The sequence below is a fragment of the Hyaena hyaena genome, unplaced genomic scaffold (genome assembly GCF_003009895.1).
Source record: "Hyaena hyaena isolate Hyena2069 unplaced genomic scaffold, ASM300989v1 scaffold_38, whole genome shotgun sequence".
Taxonomy (NCBI): Eukaryota; Metazoa; Chordata; class Mammalia; order Carnivora; family Hyaenidae; genus Hyaena; species Hyaena hyaena.
In genome coordinates, this window is record NW_024080670.1 from 989004 (window position 1) to 1007870 (window position 18867).

General features: G+C 45.7%; 1 protein-coding gene across 4 annotated transcripts in view; it reads left to right on the forward strand.

The window, feature by feature from the left end:
- Positions 1-18867, forward strand: part of MED27 (mediator complex subunit 27) — a 194128-nt gene that overhangs the window by 123130 nt on the left and 52131 nt on the right. For all 4 annotated transcript variants that reach the window (XR_005527932.1, XM_039229596.1, XM_039229597.1 and 1 more), the window contains exon 4: positions 7110-7203. Coding sequence is in view for 3 of the 4 variants with exons in the window: in XM_039229596.1 (XP_039085527.1) it covers positions 7110-7203 (94 nt within the window). In the remaining variant the exon portion in view is untranslated. The remainder of the gene's footprint in view (positions 1-7109; positions 7204-18867) is intronic.

Below are 18867 nucleotides of genomic sequence, written 5' to 3' on the forward strand. Positions count from 1 at the left end.
TAAAGCAGCTGTACCATCCCTCAGGGAATCCTTTTGGGGAGATTGACATTAAGCAAATCATCACTGGAAAAGTTGCTTGATTACAAGCGGGATGGGAGCTACAGAGAGAATTAAAAGTGCTGTAAGAAGTCAGGTGGGGTGTACGGACTGATGGGGGCTCAGGGACGGTCGGGGGAGGCTCCGTGAGAAAGTGTCAAAGACTGAAAAGTTGAACTGGACCGACCCGGACTTGGGAACAGAGGCAATTGTGAGAAGACCTTTCTGGGCAGGGAAGGCAGAGTGTGCGAGGTCGTGCAAGCCTGCTCAGGGTTGTGGGAGAAGGAGGCCAGCTGAGGCTGAGCGGTAGCAGCAGCTGGTGGCAGGGCCTCCTTGGCCCCCTTGTGACTTGAAACTTAAGTTCCCCTCTGAGCCGTGCCTTAAGCGGCGATGCGGGAAGCGGGGACCTCTTTCTTGGTACAAGCAAGGAGCTTCTGGACGACGTGGCTTTGGAGGGCAGAAGTGGTCACTCCCTTCCGGATGACCCCAAAGATCATGGGAGTAGGTCCTTGACTTTGTTGGAAAGACTAAGTAACAGTGAGAGGCAATTGTTCAAATACAAGCAAACAAACGAAGCTAACCTTGCACTCCCGTCATGGTAGACGGTTGTGTGTGAAATGTGCAGACAGCGTAGTTTAGTTTTCAGTGCCTTCCTAGAGGGTTCTGTGACCCAGGAAGATTACGAGACACAGGTAGAAGAAATTGGAGAACCTGATTGTCTTCTCTCTGTTTGTAGAAAGCCTTTTGGTTTTGGAGGCAGTGTTTGTGTGTGATTCCATGAGGCTGCAGAGGGATGGTTGGGTGGAGATGCTGGGTGGGGGGTGGTCCAGCAGTCAGGGCTCCCTGGTGACGTGTGAGGCGGGGCATTTATGCAGACCACCTCTTGGACGTGCTGCTCATCCCTAGATTGACGTGGCCTCTGATAAGAGGCCCTCTGGGTTCCCAGTGTTCTAGAATTCTCTGATTAAGGACACTGAAAGGAGTGGGCCAAGCTACTTGAAGACAGAAAGAACAAGGCTTACAGGGCTTCAGAAATTAACATTAGAAATCGGAGAGTGGCATGATCATTTCTGATGCTGCAGAGATGTTGGCGTCATTGAGTGTGAAGCTTCCCAAAGAAAAGCCTTTGGAAACTTCGAGAAGAATTGCATGGATTGCACTGGGAGAAGCTGGACGGGAAACCATTGACTGGCTGGCACTGGAGAGTAGAGCAGGGACTGCATTCTCTAATTGCTTAAAAGTCAACTTTCTGCCTGAAAATACTGAAGTTCTGAATCCTACCTTGATCTGAACCTGTGATTTCTAGGAGTCTGGGTTTCTAGCCTGATTCTTGGACTGTAAGCCCGCTCATCGGCCAAATGCTTTAGGAGGAGAGCTTCAGGCAGCGCTGCATTTCGAAAGGCCTCCGTAATGTAAATAGGAACAGCAATCTTTCCAAGTTATTACCCTGTTAACAGGTTGACAGATATGTGCAAATTGTGACTCACTGCTCAATTTGGCACTAAATTAATGTCTTTCCGCGCCGCGTCTGCTCAAGTGTAAACTAGTCACCGCTGCTGTGTTACTGCTTGTTTGCCTATATTCCAAAGGTAAAAATTAGAGGAATTTGATCCTGCCACAGAATGGAATGGAGCATATGGTGGACGTGTGGGAGGAGAGCACACTGTTCCTACCTGTCCTCAGCCCTGCACTCGAAGGGGGGCGCGATGTGTCGCCGAGCTCTGCGCAGATGCTGATGGGCTCACAGGCTGCACAGCGAAGACCACCCCCCAGGCCGACCCCCACCCGCGACGGAAGGAAAGCGACATTTTGTCTCCAGCTTGTTAATTCCACGCTCCCAGCTCTCCTTATTTCTGTCAAGTTCCTAGTGGCGGATTTGCGTTTTAAAGGTTGGGTGCATCTGAAAATGAAATGTTTTGATTTTTGCTTCTAGGATTTAGACATTGTTTTCCTCAGTTAAAAACGCAGCTGACTTTCTCTCTTTCTCTTTTTGGCAAATACATAATGTCACCTGTAAAAAGAAAATTTGCATCTCCTTTATGTTAGGCGTGTGAATGAAAAACAGTCTCCTTGAGGTTCATTTTTGCCTCACAGAATCTTTGGATTGAGTTTGTTGAGCTTTATCTGAGATCACTCTTGGGGAGGACCCCAAAAATGCCACCCCACACCTCTCTATCGCCCTGTGCTGACAGGTCTCCTATGTAAAGGAATCCAGAAACGGCAGGGGACATTTGTCGTCTGTGTAGAACCCTGGCCCTCACTAAAAGCAAGCACAATCAGGTAGTTGGCATGGGACCCTAGAAATCCACACGCGGAACTTGGTTTCTGGCATCATCACGTAACCTACTCATTCCCCTATTTCCCCAGCCTAAAGAGACAAGTATTCCAGAAAGTGTTTTGAAAACTTCAAGGTGAAAGGTACAAGGAAGAGCAAATTATGATGTTACCTTTGTACTGAAGGCCCGTATACTCATTTGCATTCCCCTGTCCAGAGCTATGATGGTTATTGATTGAGGATTGGCTCCAAAGACACTGTCCACCCCCCTCTCCATTAGCATATACTTAGCAATGACCTCCAATCACACAGGACAGTGGAGTTTTGCTTCATGCTGAGTCTGAAATAATTGGGTTTAGACCACGCACACAGATTCAAAACAGTATGCAAATGCAGAAATGTTTCCAGGGTCTTGATGTAGACTTTTGACATGAAGTTTGCCATGTGTCTTCCACCATTTCAGAAAACATCAGGCAGTGATGAAACGCAACTTAGCGTCCTCCTTTCTTCCTCTTTTTACCTATTTGTGGTGTTTACGCTTAGAGCCAAGGTTGTATCATGAAGCTGTTAACCTGGAGGGGGGCTGTGGGAGATGATGTGCGGTCTTGGTCTGTTCCTTGCCATCCAGGAAAGGTGGTTTCCTCGCCCATTTTAAATCAGCAGAATATGGGGCCGGGAAGGGGGCGGGGGAGGCGTCTCATAGCTGGCTGAGTCAGTAGAGCATGCACTTCTTGATCTTTTGAGGTTTTGAGTTTGAGCCCCACGCTGGGTGTAGAGATTACTTTAAAAAAATAAAATCCTTAAAAAAAAAAATGAACAGAATGGGGTCTTGCTTAATACCTCTAGTTGTCTCTGAGCTAGTTCACTTTTTAAAGCCTTGCCCTCAACTTATGGTCCTTTCCAGAGGTGGCAGAGAGCCATTTGGTACTGAGTTCCTAAAAGCCGTTCGTGCACTTAGATATCCGTCTCCTTTCAACCTTCCTTCCCAGGAGGGAGCAGACTTCTCCACCCTCTCTTCTTGTATTTCCCTGGTCCAGTCTGTCTACTATCCTTGTTATTTACAACTGGGCCTCCTGTGGTTTTCTCTCCCTTCTTCGGCTCCAAGTCGGAAACTTTACAGGCCATTCTCTAAGGAAACTTGATGGGTTCATCAGTACAATACCCCCCAACTTTTATAACTGATACATTGGTGCTCACTTTTTTTTTTTTTAGTTTATTTATTTTGAGAGCGAGAGAGAGCAGCACAAGTTGGGGAGGGGTAGGGAAAAAGAATCCTAAGCAGACTCTGCACTGCCAGTGCAAAGCCTGATACAGGACTCAAACCCACAACCCATGAGATCTTGATCTGAGCAGAAGTTGGATACTTAACCGACTGAGCCACCCAGGAGTCCCCACTGGTGTTCACTTAAGAGATGGTTTAATGTCGTCTGCCATCTTTCCTGAGCTCCCGGTTTTGAACTAAAATCTTTTCATGTTGTGAGTGGAGAGTTAATCTCCCTCTTCCCCCAAGAGAACATAGCTTTTAGATGTCCCTGATCTAATGGACATGTAATTTAATTTGTCATATCCAATGGATATGAAATCCAATGCAAAATACTTAATAGATAGTTTTGCATCTCAGCTATTATATTATACATCCCCTTTGTACCCAGTGTGGTTGGGTCGTGAGCACAAATATAGGTATGATTTTATCCTCAAAGGAAGTAATCTGGACCCAGCTCTGCTGATGCCATGTGTTGGCATCATCACCGTGAGCCTCCACTGGAGGGGAGAACTAGTCCTGCTAAGAGAAGCATTTTGCAGAACAGGCCCGTGATGTACCAGTAAGAGTATTTGTAATTTGCAAGTCCTTAATATGTGCCAGGCACCATACTAAGTACTTAATGTCAGTGATTATGAAACTCAATGATTATTAAACCATAAGAGGGTTAAGTTCCATTTGGGCTAGAAGAAGAGAAGACTCTCTTTCAGAGGAATGTCTCCAGGAAAAAATGGAACTGACAGATTGCTTGATCTGTAGTAAGAGAAGTTTTAGAGTCAGAGAGTTCCGGGATAAAATTGTAGTAGGCACATAGAAAACTAACCACATGAAAATTAAAGCAAAACAGAAAGTCGTACAAGTAAATAAATGTACTCATGAGCCATGTGTGGCTCAGCTACTTAAAATATATGCAGAGATTTTAGAATGTACATACAAAATTCTGATTTAAGCAAAAAGCATGATATGAACTTGAATTAATTAGAACCAACCAGGAAAACAGGAACTCAGGCATTTAAAACAGAGAGAATTTAATACAGGGAATTGGTTATTCAGGTGATTGATGTGAGAAGCCAAACAGGAGATGGTGAGGCTACTAGAGATGAGCAGTGACAGGGACCTGCTGCCATCCCTAGACCAGAAGGGCAGAAGGAAGAGCCTCTGTGTTGGAGCCCAGTGGCCAACATGGTGACAGAGCTCAAGTCTGACCTCCTATAGATGAAAGTCGCTAGGTCACACATGCAAGTGAAACGCATCCTAGCCACAGCAATCAGACAACATAAAGAAATGAAAGGCATCCAGATTGGCAAGGAAGAAAAAACTTTCCCTATTTGCAGATGACGTGATACTATGTATAGAAAACCCGAAAGACCACCAAAAAGCTGCTAGAACTGATAAATTCAGTAACGTCTCAGGATACAAAATCAATGTATAGAAATCTGTTGCACTTCAGTACACCAATAATGGAGCAGCAGAAAGAGAAATTAAGGACTCAGTCTCATTCACAATTGCACCAAAAATATTAAGAGACCCAGGAGTGAACCTAACCAAAAAGGCGAAAGCCTGTACCCTGAAAACTACAAGCCATTGATGAAAGAAATTGAAGAAGACACAAAGAAATGGAAAGACATTCCATGCTCATGGATTGGAAGAAGAAATATTGTTAAAATGTCAGTACTACCCAAAACAATCTGCACATCTAATGCAATCCCCTATCAAAATACCAACAGCATTTTTCACAGAACTAGAACAAACAGTCATAAACTTTGTATGGCCCCCAAAGAGCCGACACAATCTTGAAAAAGCAAAGCAAAGCTGGAAGCATCCCAATTGTAGACTTCACGTTATATTACGTAGCAGTAGTCATCAAAACAGTATGGTACTGGCATAAAGGTAGGCATGTAGATCAGTGGGACAGAATAGAAACCCAGAAATGAACCTGTAATTATATAGTCAGTTAGTCTTCAACGAGGCAGGAAAGAATATCCAGTGGGAAAGAGACACTGTCTTAAACAAATGGTGTTGGGAAAACTGGACAGCCACATGCCAAAGAATGAAACTGGACCATTCTCTTTTACCATACACAAAAATAAATTCACAATGGATTAAAGACCTAAATGTGAGACCTGAAACCGTAGAAGTCCTTGAAGAAAGCACAAGCAGTAACTTCTCTAACATTGGCCGTTACAGCTTTTCTCTAGATAGGCCTCCTGAAGCAAGGAAAGCAAAAATAAACTATTGGGACTACATCAAAACAAAAAGCTTCTGCACAGTGGAAAAAACAGTCAACAAAACTGAAAGGCGACCTATAGAATGGGAGAAGATATTTGCAAATGACGTATCTGATAAAGGGTTAGTATCCAAAATACATAAAGAATTTATAAAACTCGACACCCCAAAAGAGAATAATCCAATTTAAAAATGGGCAGAAGACATTAATAGACATTTTTCCAAAGAAGACTTACAGATGGCCAACAGACACATGAAAAAATGCTCAACATCACTTATCATCAGAGAAATGCAAATCAGTGAGGTATCACCTCACACCTGTCAGGATGGCTAAAATCAACAACACAAGAAACAAGTGTTGGTGACGATGGCGCACTGCTGGTGGGAATCCAAACTGGTGCAGCCGCTGTGGAAAACAGTATGACAGGTCCTCAAAAAATTAAATATAGAACTACCCTATGATCCAGCAATTGCACTACTAGGTATTTACCTAAAGAATACAGTAGTCCTAATTCAAAGGGACACATGCATCTCAATATTTATAGCAGCATTATTTACAGTAGCCCAATTGTAGAAACAGCCTGAGTATCTATCAATTCATGAATGGATTCAGAATAAGTGGTATAAGTGGTACATGTGCATACACCGTAGAATATTACCCAGCCATAAAAAGAATGAAACCTTGCCAATGACATGGATGGAGCTGGAGAGCATTATGCTAAGTGAAATACATCAGTCAGAGAAAGACAAATATTATATGATTTCACTCATATGTGGAATTTAAGAAACAAAACAGACGAGCAAAGGGGGTTGAGAGGCTAACCAAGAAACAGACCCTTAACTGTAGAGAACAGATAGCGACTCGTGGGGAGGATAGTGGGGGAATGAGTTAAATACGCAATGAGGATTCAGGAGTGCACTTGTGATGAGCGCTGGGTGATGTACAGAAGTGTCAAATCCCTATATTGTACACCTGAAACTATTATTACACTGTATGTTAACTAACTTGAATTTAAATAAAAACTTTTTTAAAAGTAAAATGAAAAAGCAACAACTGGCATTAAAAATGTATCATGTGGAAATCTGGAGGTAAATACCAGAAGAACTCGCTAAGAACTGGTTAGCCCTGAAAGGGAAAAGGCAGAACAAGGGAGTCATATTTTTTGTAAAAAAGCTTAGAAATCCCATTTGCCTCCTTGACTCTCTTGCACTGATACACAGATGGAAGAGAGAAGTCTTTAGTACTTTGTGTTGTGTGTTTCTTGGACTAAGGTTCCAGTTGATACATGCGCACTTTCTTTTCCCACCTAGGTATGTTGATGATGTGATCAGCCGCATCGACAGGATGTTTCCTGAAATGTCCATCCACTTATCCAGGCCCAATGGAACGTCAGCAATGCTTCTGGTAAGTTCTACCTGACCTATCTGTAGAGCCACGTGGAAGAAGACTGGCCTCAGGGTTAGGTCTCCGGTTCTGTGTCCTAGGATCTAGAGAATGGAGATTAAATCCCAATTCGGTAGTAAATAGCATATTTCTGTTCATTGGCTTTCTGTAGTTTAGAAATTCTGCACATTGAAACTTTGCTCTTGAACGAAACTGCAGAGCCCATCTAAGTATTAACCAGAGAGGAAATATACCGAAGGACCATGTCACCTGTGAGTCAGTCCATGACGTTTTGGTGAATCTGGTTTTTGTTGTCTCGAAGACCACAGCAGTGCCTGGCTCTTGGATTCCACCCGGGAAAGCACCACCTTAAAATAGAACCAGGTTCTGTGGAAAATCACTTATAAAATCCATTGTGTATTTGAAAAATGTGTTCTGAGACCTTATCACTGATGATTTCCAGTTTTGGCGTTTCTGATTTTGAGTTGCTCTGAGTACGTTGGCCTCATAGCTGCACCCCTGACGTGTGTGTCCACTTGAATTCACCAAAGACCAGTATGCTCGGGAAGTAGAATGGACTACAGATGACGAATTATATTTAATTAGAAAGACAGAGTCCTCAGTGATGTGGGGCTCTCCTAATCGTCTGTGTGATGATGGTGCTTGAAGAATACTTCTCTGAACACAGGTTTTTGTTTTTGTTTTTAATTTTTTAATGTTTATTTACTTTTGAGGGAGAGAGACAGAGTGAGAGCAGGAGAGGGGCAGAGAGAGAGAGGGAGACACAGAATCCGAAGCAGGCTCCAGGATCCGAGCTGTCAGCACAGAGCCCCACGCGGGGCTCAAACTCACGAACCGTGAGATCATGACCTGAGCTGAAGTCGGACACTCAACCAACTGGGCCACCCAGGTGCCCTTCTGAACACAGGTTTTGAGGAGCCACCACGTTTTACAGAAAGCAGAATTGGGGTGCCTGGGTGGTTCAGTCAGGTGAGCATCCGACTCTTGATTTAGACTCCAGTCATGATCCTACAGTCATGAGATCGAGCCCCACATCAGGCTCTGTGCTGAGCAAGGAGTCTGCTTGGGTCTCTCTCTCTCTCTCTCTCTCTCTCTCTCTCTCTCCTTCCCTCCCTCCTTCCCTCCCTCCCTCCCCTGCTTGTTCTCTCTCCCTCTCTCTATTCCTCTCAAAATAAATAAAGAAGCATTTTTAAAAAAGAATTAATTAATTGAATCAGAGTGATGGTGTTTTGTGGGCATCAGGGAGATGAGCTTCAAGATGGAGTGTTTTTCGTGTCAGCTGCTGCTGCTCTGGCACCTTGTGTAAGCTCCCCATGCTGTAGCATTTCTGACTTTTGCAGAATTTTATGAAGAGCCAGTCACCGAGGATGAGCCACTGTTCGCTCTAGCCATTCACCTGAGAAGAGGCTTATTGCGTGTACACGTGTGTGAACAAGTGTGATTTTTCTCTTAAGAAAGGAACAGATGTGGGCTTAGGAAATAAATGTGTATCTTTTGGGAGAAAAAAATTAGTGAACTTCATCTAGGTATCGTACTACTTTAAAATTCCTTCATTTAAAAAATACAGTGATTGAGGTGATACAGTATTCTTTTACTAGAAAAAGAGAACAATTTGTATCTGTCTAGAAAACATGTGCTATCTTCTGCCTCAGTTAAATGTACAAATTGTCTAAATTTTGAGATCCTGTAGACCCAGCAGCTAAAGCATAAATCCTGCTTTCAGCATGCTTGACAGGGACCACAGAGTTAATGAAGATAAAAATGAGAACGTCCTCAGTGAAATAGGTTTGCTCAAATTATCTCTGGGCCATTGAGCTTCCATTTCATGTTGGAGGCAGGGTTTGGCATTGAGGGGGCAGGGGGAGGAGCGGAGAGCAGGATCATAGGTAAACAGGCTAAGATATTAGAGTTACTTCCACCTGAGAGAGTGGCTTTTATTTCACCGTGAGCTGTCAGCCGCATCCGCTTTCCCATGGAGCTGCTGTTTTAACAGGCTGGGGAGTGAGTTGGGGCTCAAGTCAGGGGAAGAAACCCATTTTATACCCCATTTTAGGTGTGCATTTTTATCCCCAGGCGTGGCGCATTGGGAATGTGAGAGCCAGCTAGTTGTCACCTTCGCGAGGGGACGCAGGCATTCACGGAAGGTGGTGCGTATTGATAGGAAGGGCAGAGGAAGGCAGGGTTCAGAATCACATTGCTAGGTGGGACGTAATTGTCTTATTTGGCTTTTACTTTTCCAAGATGGCATTTTATTAGATCGCGGACCTCTGGGCCACTTGCTGCCGCCGCACAGACCTCATCCCTGAGGCTGAAGGCGGTTCTCCCCGGCACAGGAGCGACACCAGGCCCAGCGCCCTTGCGGGTCAGCTGCTCCTGTGCCTTCAGCAGAGAACGTTTGGGACCCGCGCCGTGGACACGAGGGTCAGGCGAGAGTTAGAAGCGCTGTTTTCCGGAGATCCGTCTGGAATGGATTGTATACGTCTGGAGCTCAGCGTGGGCTGGAAAAGCTTTGGGAGGTGAGCGAGGCTGACAGGGAAAGACCGTGAGCCGGTGACCAGGACACACACGAGCCGTCTCCGCTGACTCTCCTCTTCCCTGCCGCGGCCGAGGCCCGAAGTGCCCTGTGCTTTTGAATAAAATGGCATCTCCTCCTGAGTCAGCGGGGCCTCCTCGAGTGCAGTCAACCCGCTCTGATTCACTTAGGCAAGAAAAGGGTTCGTTTTTGTTTTCGTTTGCTTTCTGATGACGCCGGACGCTCACACACGGGAAGGTAGAGCTGAACTGGCAGGAGGGACAAACACCAGGGCGTCCCCAGGGGTGTCCAGAGCAGGGTGATGGTCCTCTGGGGACCCTCTGGCCCCGATGCTTCAGGATCCCCCGCCTTCCGTCCCGCCCCTGTGTCCCCGCAGCGGGGCGAGCTCGCCGGCCAGGCCTTCTTGTGGTTGTTCCCTCCGTCGCGGAGGGAAACCGGGCCGCGGCAGCCCCACGGAACTGTGCGGGGTGGAGCCGATGATTCCCGGGGACAGAGAGGCAGGGGCGGGAAAGCCGCAGGCGACACAGGAAAGTCAGCTTCCGCTTGTTTTCCTGGTCACAAGAGAGAGAGCCGGAGGCGGGAGGGTCTCCGGGGCCACGCAGCCAGGACACGCCACCCAGGCCTCGGGGCCTGCCTTCCTCCTCCCGTCGCTTACAGCTCCTGACGGCGGCAGGCAGGGCGTGGGCCACCGGGCACTCAGCAGGTCATTTCTTCTTAGAGGTTTTTTATTCTGTAATTTGATGTATACAAAAGGATGTGTGTTAACATCTATGCCAATTATAAAGCGGAGGGATGAGCCCAAGAGCTCACCGAGCCTATCTGGTGTGTGCCTCCCGCCCCCCACCCCCCAGTCCCTGCCTCTCCACCCAGAGTCACCACCATCCCGGGGGTCTTCCTCGTCTCTTCCTTGTTAAATGCAGTTTACCACGTGGACATGCGTTCCCAAATAGTGTGTGTGTGTGTGTGTGTGTGTGTGTGTGTGTGTGTGTGTGTGTGGTTTCTGAGATGTGTCCACGTTGGATCTGGAAGCTTGATCATCTTCACTGTTAGGTAATAGTCCCTTCTGTGATTCCGTATACTTCTCTGTGCGTGGTTGGGTGGTTTCCAGTGGTGCTTTCTAGATAATGGTCGCCTGAGCTTTATAAATGTGGATGTTGACCCCAAGCTCTGGAGCCAGTGCCGGCCTCCGTCTGGAGGAGGAAGGGGAGCACTGAGAGCAGTAGAGCAGACTGCGTTTTCCTCGCGACCACTTGAGTTGTAAGACGCAGTGGCATGTTGCCCCCACGGGCGTACGAGGGGGTCCAGAAGCATCTCCAGTTAAATGGCCTCTCTTCCACTATCAGCATGTCGTGCCGAGCTTGTTATAGCTTCTGGTTTGCGCGTGTGAGTATGGGGGTGGGGGGCAGGGTGGCGACATTTTTGTGCACACCCATAGGAGAGCAGCATAAAGTCATTGAACTCCAGAGTGTTCTGTGAACAAAGGGCAGCTGTGGTGATCCGTTTGGGTTTTCCCCTTCACCAAGCATTCACTGCTAAAAAGCAGCAGAGTGCCTTAGATGTACAGAGATCTGTAATTGGGAGCCACAGCCTGTCATCAAGTTTCCTCACAGTCTAGAAGGGGAAAAGAGAAACAGAATATAGAATTGGTACTTTTTAAGGCGATTGGGGCCAGTTTGGCTTCTCAAAAGTGAAACCAGCCTTTCAGCTTTGGAGGCGTCAGGGGTCCAGAGCCCGTCAGAAACGTTAGGAGCGGTCACCTTCCAGCCTGGGCCCTGTGTCCAGGGGACGCGCGTGCACTTACGCTGTTCACACGGGTGGACCCCCAGATGGTGCGTGCATAGCAGGTGGGGCTGGAGGAGGGAAGGGACAGCAGGGAGGCTGCTCGGGAAGTGCTCGCTGAATAGAGACGTGAATGACCAATAAGAAAGCATCTTTTTCCCGTATGTATCAGTTTGTCTACATTGGCTGCAGGGGGGACCTTCTCAAGGGAGAAGCAGTGAGCATTGGTACTAGTTTGACTCCAATTATTGTCTTAACTTCTGGCGTCTCCACGAGCCTTAGGTAATTGACTCTATCCTGTAAATGCCAAGTTCTAGCTGATGGGAAATATAAACTTTCAGCCTCTTACATAATCTTTAAATATGCCGTGGCTGGCTCTCTGCTCCGTTGGGGGGTGGAGGGGGCTGTTTTGGTGTTGTGTAAGTTCATAACTCATGATATAATAAATCCTGTTTCCGTTCTTTGAAGGGATGAGCTCAGCCATCCAAAAATAAATCTAGCTGTGTTGATATTTAGTTTCAGTTAATCTACCACCTAACATCCCATTATTAATTTTCTTCAAACAGTCAAAATATTGTAAGAGCTTAACTGAGTCAGAGGCTAGAACAAGCAGCTGGCTTCTCTTGGCATTTAAGATATTAATCTATAATTTTTGACTGATCTGCTAGGTATACAAACGTAGAAAAGAAGAAAAAGATGAAGCTTCAACCAGGGATATTTGAAATATACCTTGATTATTTTGTAAGTTACTCTTTACTCACAGTGTATGATTTACAAGAGATGAAACTCATCCATCAATCTTTCTAAGTATACATTTTAACTAACCCTAATTTTTAAACATATTTATTCCATGCATTGGACAGACACACCTTTTTTAAACCATCCAGGCACATTATATCATTTTGCTCAATCAGAAGCTCCCGGACCAGGAAAGACTGTTGGACAGCTAACCGCTTACCTCTCCTGGGCTTTGACATCTCTGCTGGGTTCAGTAGTTCTCAGACTTTTGTAGGCCTGGGAATCACCAGGGTAGTTTGTGGGAAATGCACACCCCTGGCGGACAGCACAGAAATTCGGATTCTGCAGCTCCAGGATAGAGCCCAAGAATCACATTTCGTGGGTCCCTGCCCAAGGCTCAGGTAATCTGTGCAGCACGTTTTGAGAAACAACATTAAACCCACAGGGCCCGTGGAGGCCCAGCGAAGGCGGGCCTGTTTGGTGGGTCCCAGCTCTGGCGTCACATGTTTGTGTGAGCAAGGTTGCCAAAGCATTCATTCACGTGTTCAGCGACTAATCAGAGCATCCGGAGAGAAAGACACGGCCGTGGGTGCTGTTCAGCATCAACCCGAGTCCCTGCACTTGGGGAGCCTGTGTTGTAGGACGGAAGGTGGACGGGACACCAGCCAGTTGTTGCGTGATATGGTGGCAGATGGTGATCAGGCTAAGGGGAAAGAAGCACGACAGGGCTGGAGAGAAGAGGTGCCGTAGGGGTGGGGCCGGGGGCCAGGGCGGCCCTCCCTGCAGGGGGTGGGGTGACATGCTGGGCGGGGTCCGGGAGACGCAGTGCAGGTACAGAAGACCCTAGCTGGACCACCGTGGGTGTGTTCAGATAAAACCAGGACGGACGGCCGGGGCGCGGGGAGCCGGCAGAGGAGGTGAGACCGCAGAAGCGGCAGACCAGACTCGCGGACTGTGTGGCGGCTGGGACTTTTTACGTCCTATGTTAGCATTAGGTATACAGACCTGAGTGGGTCATGATCCTTGATTCATGGCACACTGTCATCATCGGTCCATGCGTGGCCTCTTCGTATTTCTTGAATAAGAGAGTGGACATGTGTGAGCCAACCACCCAGCCCCGAACTGGAATTTATCTGCATTCTGTACACCCTGTGAGCACCTCCTCCCGCCCCCTGCCTCCACCCTGCAAGGGACTCTTTTCTCTCCCCTGTTTGCAATTCTCTGCCCTGGCCTTTTATGGCAAAGCGTTAACACGTATATATGTATTTTTAAATAATATATTCTTTAATTTTGCCTGTTGTGCTTGATTATTTTTAAAAGATACCATGTGTTGTCTTCAAGGACTTAATTTTTTCACTCAACTTTTTTTTTTTTACTTAGTTTCACTCAAATTCTTGGTTTAGCTATAGCTTATTCATTTTGCTAATATGAAATATTCCATTATATGAAACTATACTAATTTAGTTATCCATTTTTCGATCAGTGGTCATTGGTTTGCTTCTGGCTTTGGTTTTTATACCATGAACAGTCTTTCTCATCCCTGTTCTTTAGGACCCACCAGCTCAAGTTTCTCCCAGAGCGATTCCTAGGAGCAGAATGTTCGATTTAGGGCAGTGGTTCTCAGCCCGGGTGCTTTTTGCCTCCCAGGGGACATTTGGCAAAGTCTAGAAACATTTTTAATGTTCACAGCTTTGGGGGACGGGTGTGACTGGCATCCTGTGGTTAGAGCCCTGACCTGCTGAACATCTCCCAGTGAACAGGACAGCTCCCCCCCTACCCCCACCCCAAAGAGCCATCCAGCCTAAAAGGAAAGTGCCAAAGAGGGGAAAGCCTGGTTTCGGGCGTGTGGATGTGCGGTCACCCATGAAAACGCCAGCGTGTTTTCCTAAATGGTCGTGCTAATTTACGCCCCCCCAGGCATTCCAAAGTAGCAAAACACACTTTCCTAGACATACAAAGGCCTAGATAATGACTTTGGTTGACCTCAGAGATGGCTGAGACCATGCGGAGCTAAAGTTTGTGATGCGACAGCAGTTGGTTTGGGAAGCTCTACCCATTTTTTAACATTTTTGTCACAGCATAGAACATGATTGGAATTCTTTGTTAAACGCTTTTTTTTTAAATGCCATTTTCTAAAACTTATAAGACAAATCTGTTTTTATAGTTCTACTTCATTTTGGATACATCAAAATTGCTCTTACCAAACCTGGTTCCAGAAGGCATTTGTTTCCAAAAATCAGAGCCATTCTTTATGGCAGCTGCTCTCAAATGATGGTTTAGCAGCAAGGGTCATGGAGACCCTCTCAGGAGGTCTGCAAGGTCAAAGTGTTTTTATGGCAACACTGAGACATTGCTCACCCGTTTTACTCGTTTATCCAAACATTCATGGTGGAATTTTCTAGAACCTCTACAACATAAGATGATGTCATCATGCTGACACCTGTTGATGGGCTCCGGTAGTCTTTATTTTTTTATATGAATTTTTTAATGTTTATTTTTTTATTTTGAGAGAGAGCAAGAGATAGTGAGCAGGGGAGGGGCAGAGAGAGAGGGGGAGACAGAGAGTCCCAGGCAGACTCTCCACTGTCAGTATGGAGCCTAACACAGGGCTCGAACTCACAAACCGTGAGTTCGTGACCTGGGCCAGAATCAAGAACAGATGTTTAACCAACTGAGCCACCCACATGTCCTGGCTCCGGTAGTCTTTAAACATTTGTTTTCTTTTTAATATGGTAAATATTGGTCACTGTAGCCCACAGAACCAGAAGTTTCTTGGTGTCCTCAATCATTTTCGAGAGCATAGTGAGAGGTCCTGAGACCAGAATGTTGGAGAACCGCCACTTGATGTATATTCAATTTGAAATTTTTCATAATGTTCCACACCTCAACTGAAGACATGCTCCCCCAGACTTCCCCACCAAGGAAACAAACACCACAGAGCAGAAGAAAACTGCCTAACATGGCACTCCAGCTGGTTTTAATATCCTCAGGCATTTGGGGAGACTTTTTTGAAAGTCCTTGAATCAGAAATTGAGAAATTAAGAACAGAAGTGAAATGAGAAGGATATGAAGAAATGAAAAGGATTTATGAAACTCTGGAAAACTTGGAAGAAAATGATAAAACTGTCTCAGAAATGAAGATGAAATTTCAAGATATTCAAGGAAAAAGATATTCAAAAGAAGTTTGCTAGAGAACATTGAAGAAAGTTGGGGAAACAGAGAGAATGACAATCAGACCAGTAAAAAGGGTCAGAGGGAAAGTGAAGTCAGACACAGGCAAAGAAGAGACAACATGTACATAATTAGAGTCTGTGGAGAAGAGAAACAAAAGAAAGGAAAAAATAGTCTTAATATGTAAGGCTGTTAGAAAAATTTCTAACTTAAAGAAGGGCTGAATCTGCACATTGAAAGGGCTCTCCGGACACTCGGGAAATTGACCAGCAACAATCAAGTCTAAGGAACATTCTAGTAATGCTATCAGACTTCAAAGATAGAGAAAAAATCCTCAGGGGTGCCTGGGTGGTTTAGTCGGTTAAGCGTCCGGCTTCGGCTCAGGTCATGATCTTGTGGTTCGTGGGTTTGAGCCCCATGTCGGGCTCTGTGCTGACAGCTAGCTCAGAGTCTGGAGCCTGTTTCAGATTCTTTATCTCCTTCTCTCTTTGAACTTACCCTGCTCTCTCGCTCTCGCGCTCGCTCTCTCTCTCTCTCTCTCTCTCTCCCCCCCAGAAATAGATAAAACATTTTTTTAAAAACGTTTTTAAATCCTCAAAGCTTCCAAGCAAAAAAATCCAATAATTTACAAGGCAAAAGAATAGATTGGCATCAGATGTCTCACAAACAATATATAAAGCAAGGCAGTGGTAGAGTGGCATTTTCAAAGAAAGCGTGAATCAAGGATACATGTGTCTTTTAAGTAGTGAGGCCGGGAAGAACCATTTTAAACATGAGAATTCTGTACCTGTCAGCCCATCCTGTGGAATCTACCAGAAGGTGAGCTTCATCCAACCAAGAGCTGCGCTAGGGAGCCTGAGCCGAAGGACCGGCAGAGAGCATGCGATGTGTTCAGTTGTCGATGCAGGACTGTATTTGTGTGTGTGATAGATGAACATGAAAGGACCCCATTAAAAATTGACAAACAAGATACCAAAGTGCTGTCTAAGAAAATGGCAGCCTAAGGGCCTTAGAATGAATAACTACAAAGGTAAGAGAGCAAAAATATAAGCCTTTCTGAATACAGTCAGTCAATCAATAACTGAGTGAGCAAACAAAATATCACTCAGAGAAAGAAGCACTGGAAATCTAGCACCCATGATAACCTTCAATTATGTGACCCAAGTTGAGACCATATGTAGCAGTCATATCCATAAACGTGAATGAATTTAATGCAGTCATTAAAAGATTTTTTTTGGTTGGTATTAAAGTTCATATGGAAAAGAAACATGTAAGAAAGGGTAGAAAGACATCAAAAGAAGAACTTGTGTGTTGGGCATTGAAATATACTCCAAAGCTTCTGTAACTGAAACTATGTGGTATTGGCTTCTAAGGAGACAAACAGGCTAGTAGAATAAAAAAGGCTAGAAGTGGACTCGAGTACATACAAAATTTAGTAAATTTAGTGTATGATAAAGGTAGCATCTCAACTTGATAGGGCCTTGTTCATAAAAAGGGAAAAACTTGTAGGTGGCCAAAAACATCGTGATAAAGTCAAAAGGCAACTGATAGTCTGGGAGAAAATATTTGCAACATATATCACAGATACAGAGCTAATATCCCTAAGATCATTTTTTAAAGTTTATTTATTTATTTTGAGAGAGAGCGTGCACATGAGCAGGGTGAAGGGCAGAGAAAGGGGGAGAGAGAGAATCCTAAGCAGGCTCCATGCTGTCAGCGTGAGGACCGATGTGGGGCTTGAACTCACAAACTGTAAGATCATGACCTAAACCCTTGACCGACAGAGCCACCCAGGGGTCCCTCTAAGGTCATTATTTAAATCTTAAAGGGAAAAAGACCAAAAATAGGATAGAAAATAAAGGGAAAAAACAGACAATTCATGCCCTCCTCCCCCAGAGATTTAAAAATGGTACTTAAACCTATGAAGAGATGTTCAATCTTACCCATAATTCGAGACATGCAAATCAAAACCCACTCGGAAGCACCATGTCTCACTTCCAGATCTGCAGCAGTTAAAAGTGTAACAACACATTCTGTTGTTGAGCCCATCATGAAACCCACACTATCATACCTTGCTGGCGGGAGTGCAGAGTGGTGCAGCCCTTTCGGAGGGACTTTGGCAATGTCTCACAAAGCTGCATGTGCATGTACCTTCTGACCCAATAGCACTGCCCCAGGAATTTACCCCGAACACACAACTCCTATAGTATGAGCACACATGTCCGCAGGCGTCTTAATTGCGGCCTCTTTGTAATTGCAAAATACTGAAAATAACCTGGGCGGAGAACAGTGGCTGGATAGACTGATAGGGCCACACAGTGGAGCCACACCATTTCTGTCTCCATCTTTGAGAAAGAACAAGAAAGACTGCTTTGATGTGATTTCCAGGATGTATTGTTAGGAGAACAAAAGCAAAGTACGAGAGTATCCTTAATATGCTTCCTTTCTTATAAGAAAGAAGAGCATACAAAGTAACCATCATCTGCTCATCTCGAAGGGGGGACGCACAGGAAGGCCGGACCTGCAGCAAGAAATTGGGGAGAGGGAGGTGGGTGGGGTGTGCATGGGGACAGGCGACCTGGCTCTGGGTATACCTTTTGTATGGTTTTTTACTTTTAGAACCATGTCAGTGTTTCACATAATAAATAAGCACTTATGATAAGTATGCATTACTCTAAGATTCAAATTTATAAAAGAATCACTGTCCTTTCCGGGATAAAACTCACTGGGTACAGAGAGGCTGTCCTGATACTGGATATTTCTTAAGTAAATTGCCTCGTTTACTAGGTGCGTTCTCGTGCCAGGCCTGAGCTCCCTGCGCGCCACCTCGCGCAGCCCTGGTCGGGACCCCAGAAGCTGGGTGGCTCAAGGCACACAGCCGGAGAGAACCCCAGATCTTAAGTGGCAGAGGGGGAGGTTGGACTCTAGTCTGTCTGACTCTAGAGTTTAGACTTTCATTAATCTTTGAGAAGTTCCCTGAAGATGCTCAAGGGCGTGACTGTGCTGTTCATGGCCGCTCGGGGGACACTTACCCTTGCAGCCCCCCCTACCCCCTCGGGCGCCAGAGATGAACTGGGGACTCAGCCCACCCTCCGGGGCATAGGGAGGGGGGCATGGCCTTGGTAATTTTCCTGGGCCCACTGATTTCTTAGGCGAGGTGTGTGTAGTGCTTCTGCCAGCTATGCTTGGCTTTGGCTCTGACAACTTGGGACCTCAAGTTCTGTGTAGACACCGTCTTCTGTTGAAACATACACATGTCATTTTGCGGGAACTCCCTGTCCTGTCCTGTTTCATCTGCTGTAATAAATCAGCTCTTGCTGTAACTGCAGGAGTCCTAACCTTGGTCCGTGACGCCCTGGGAGGTGATGGCGAGGCTTCCAGAAATCTCTGCAGTTTTTTGTATGTAGCTACACTTCCTGAGAGAGAGGGGCTGCGGCTTCCAT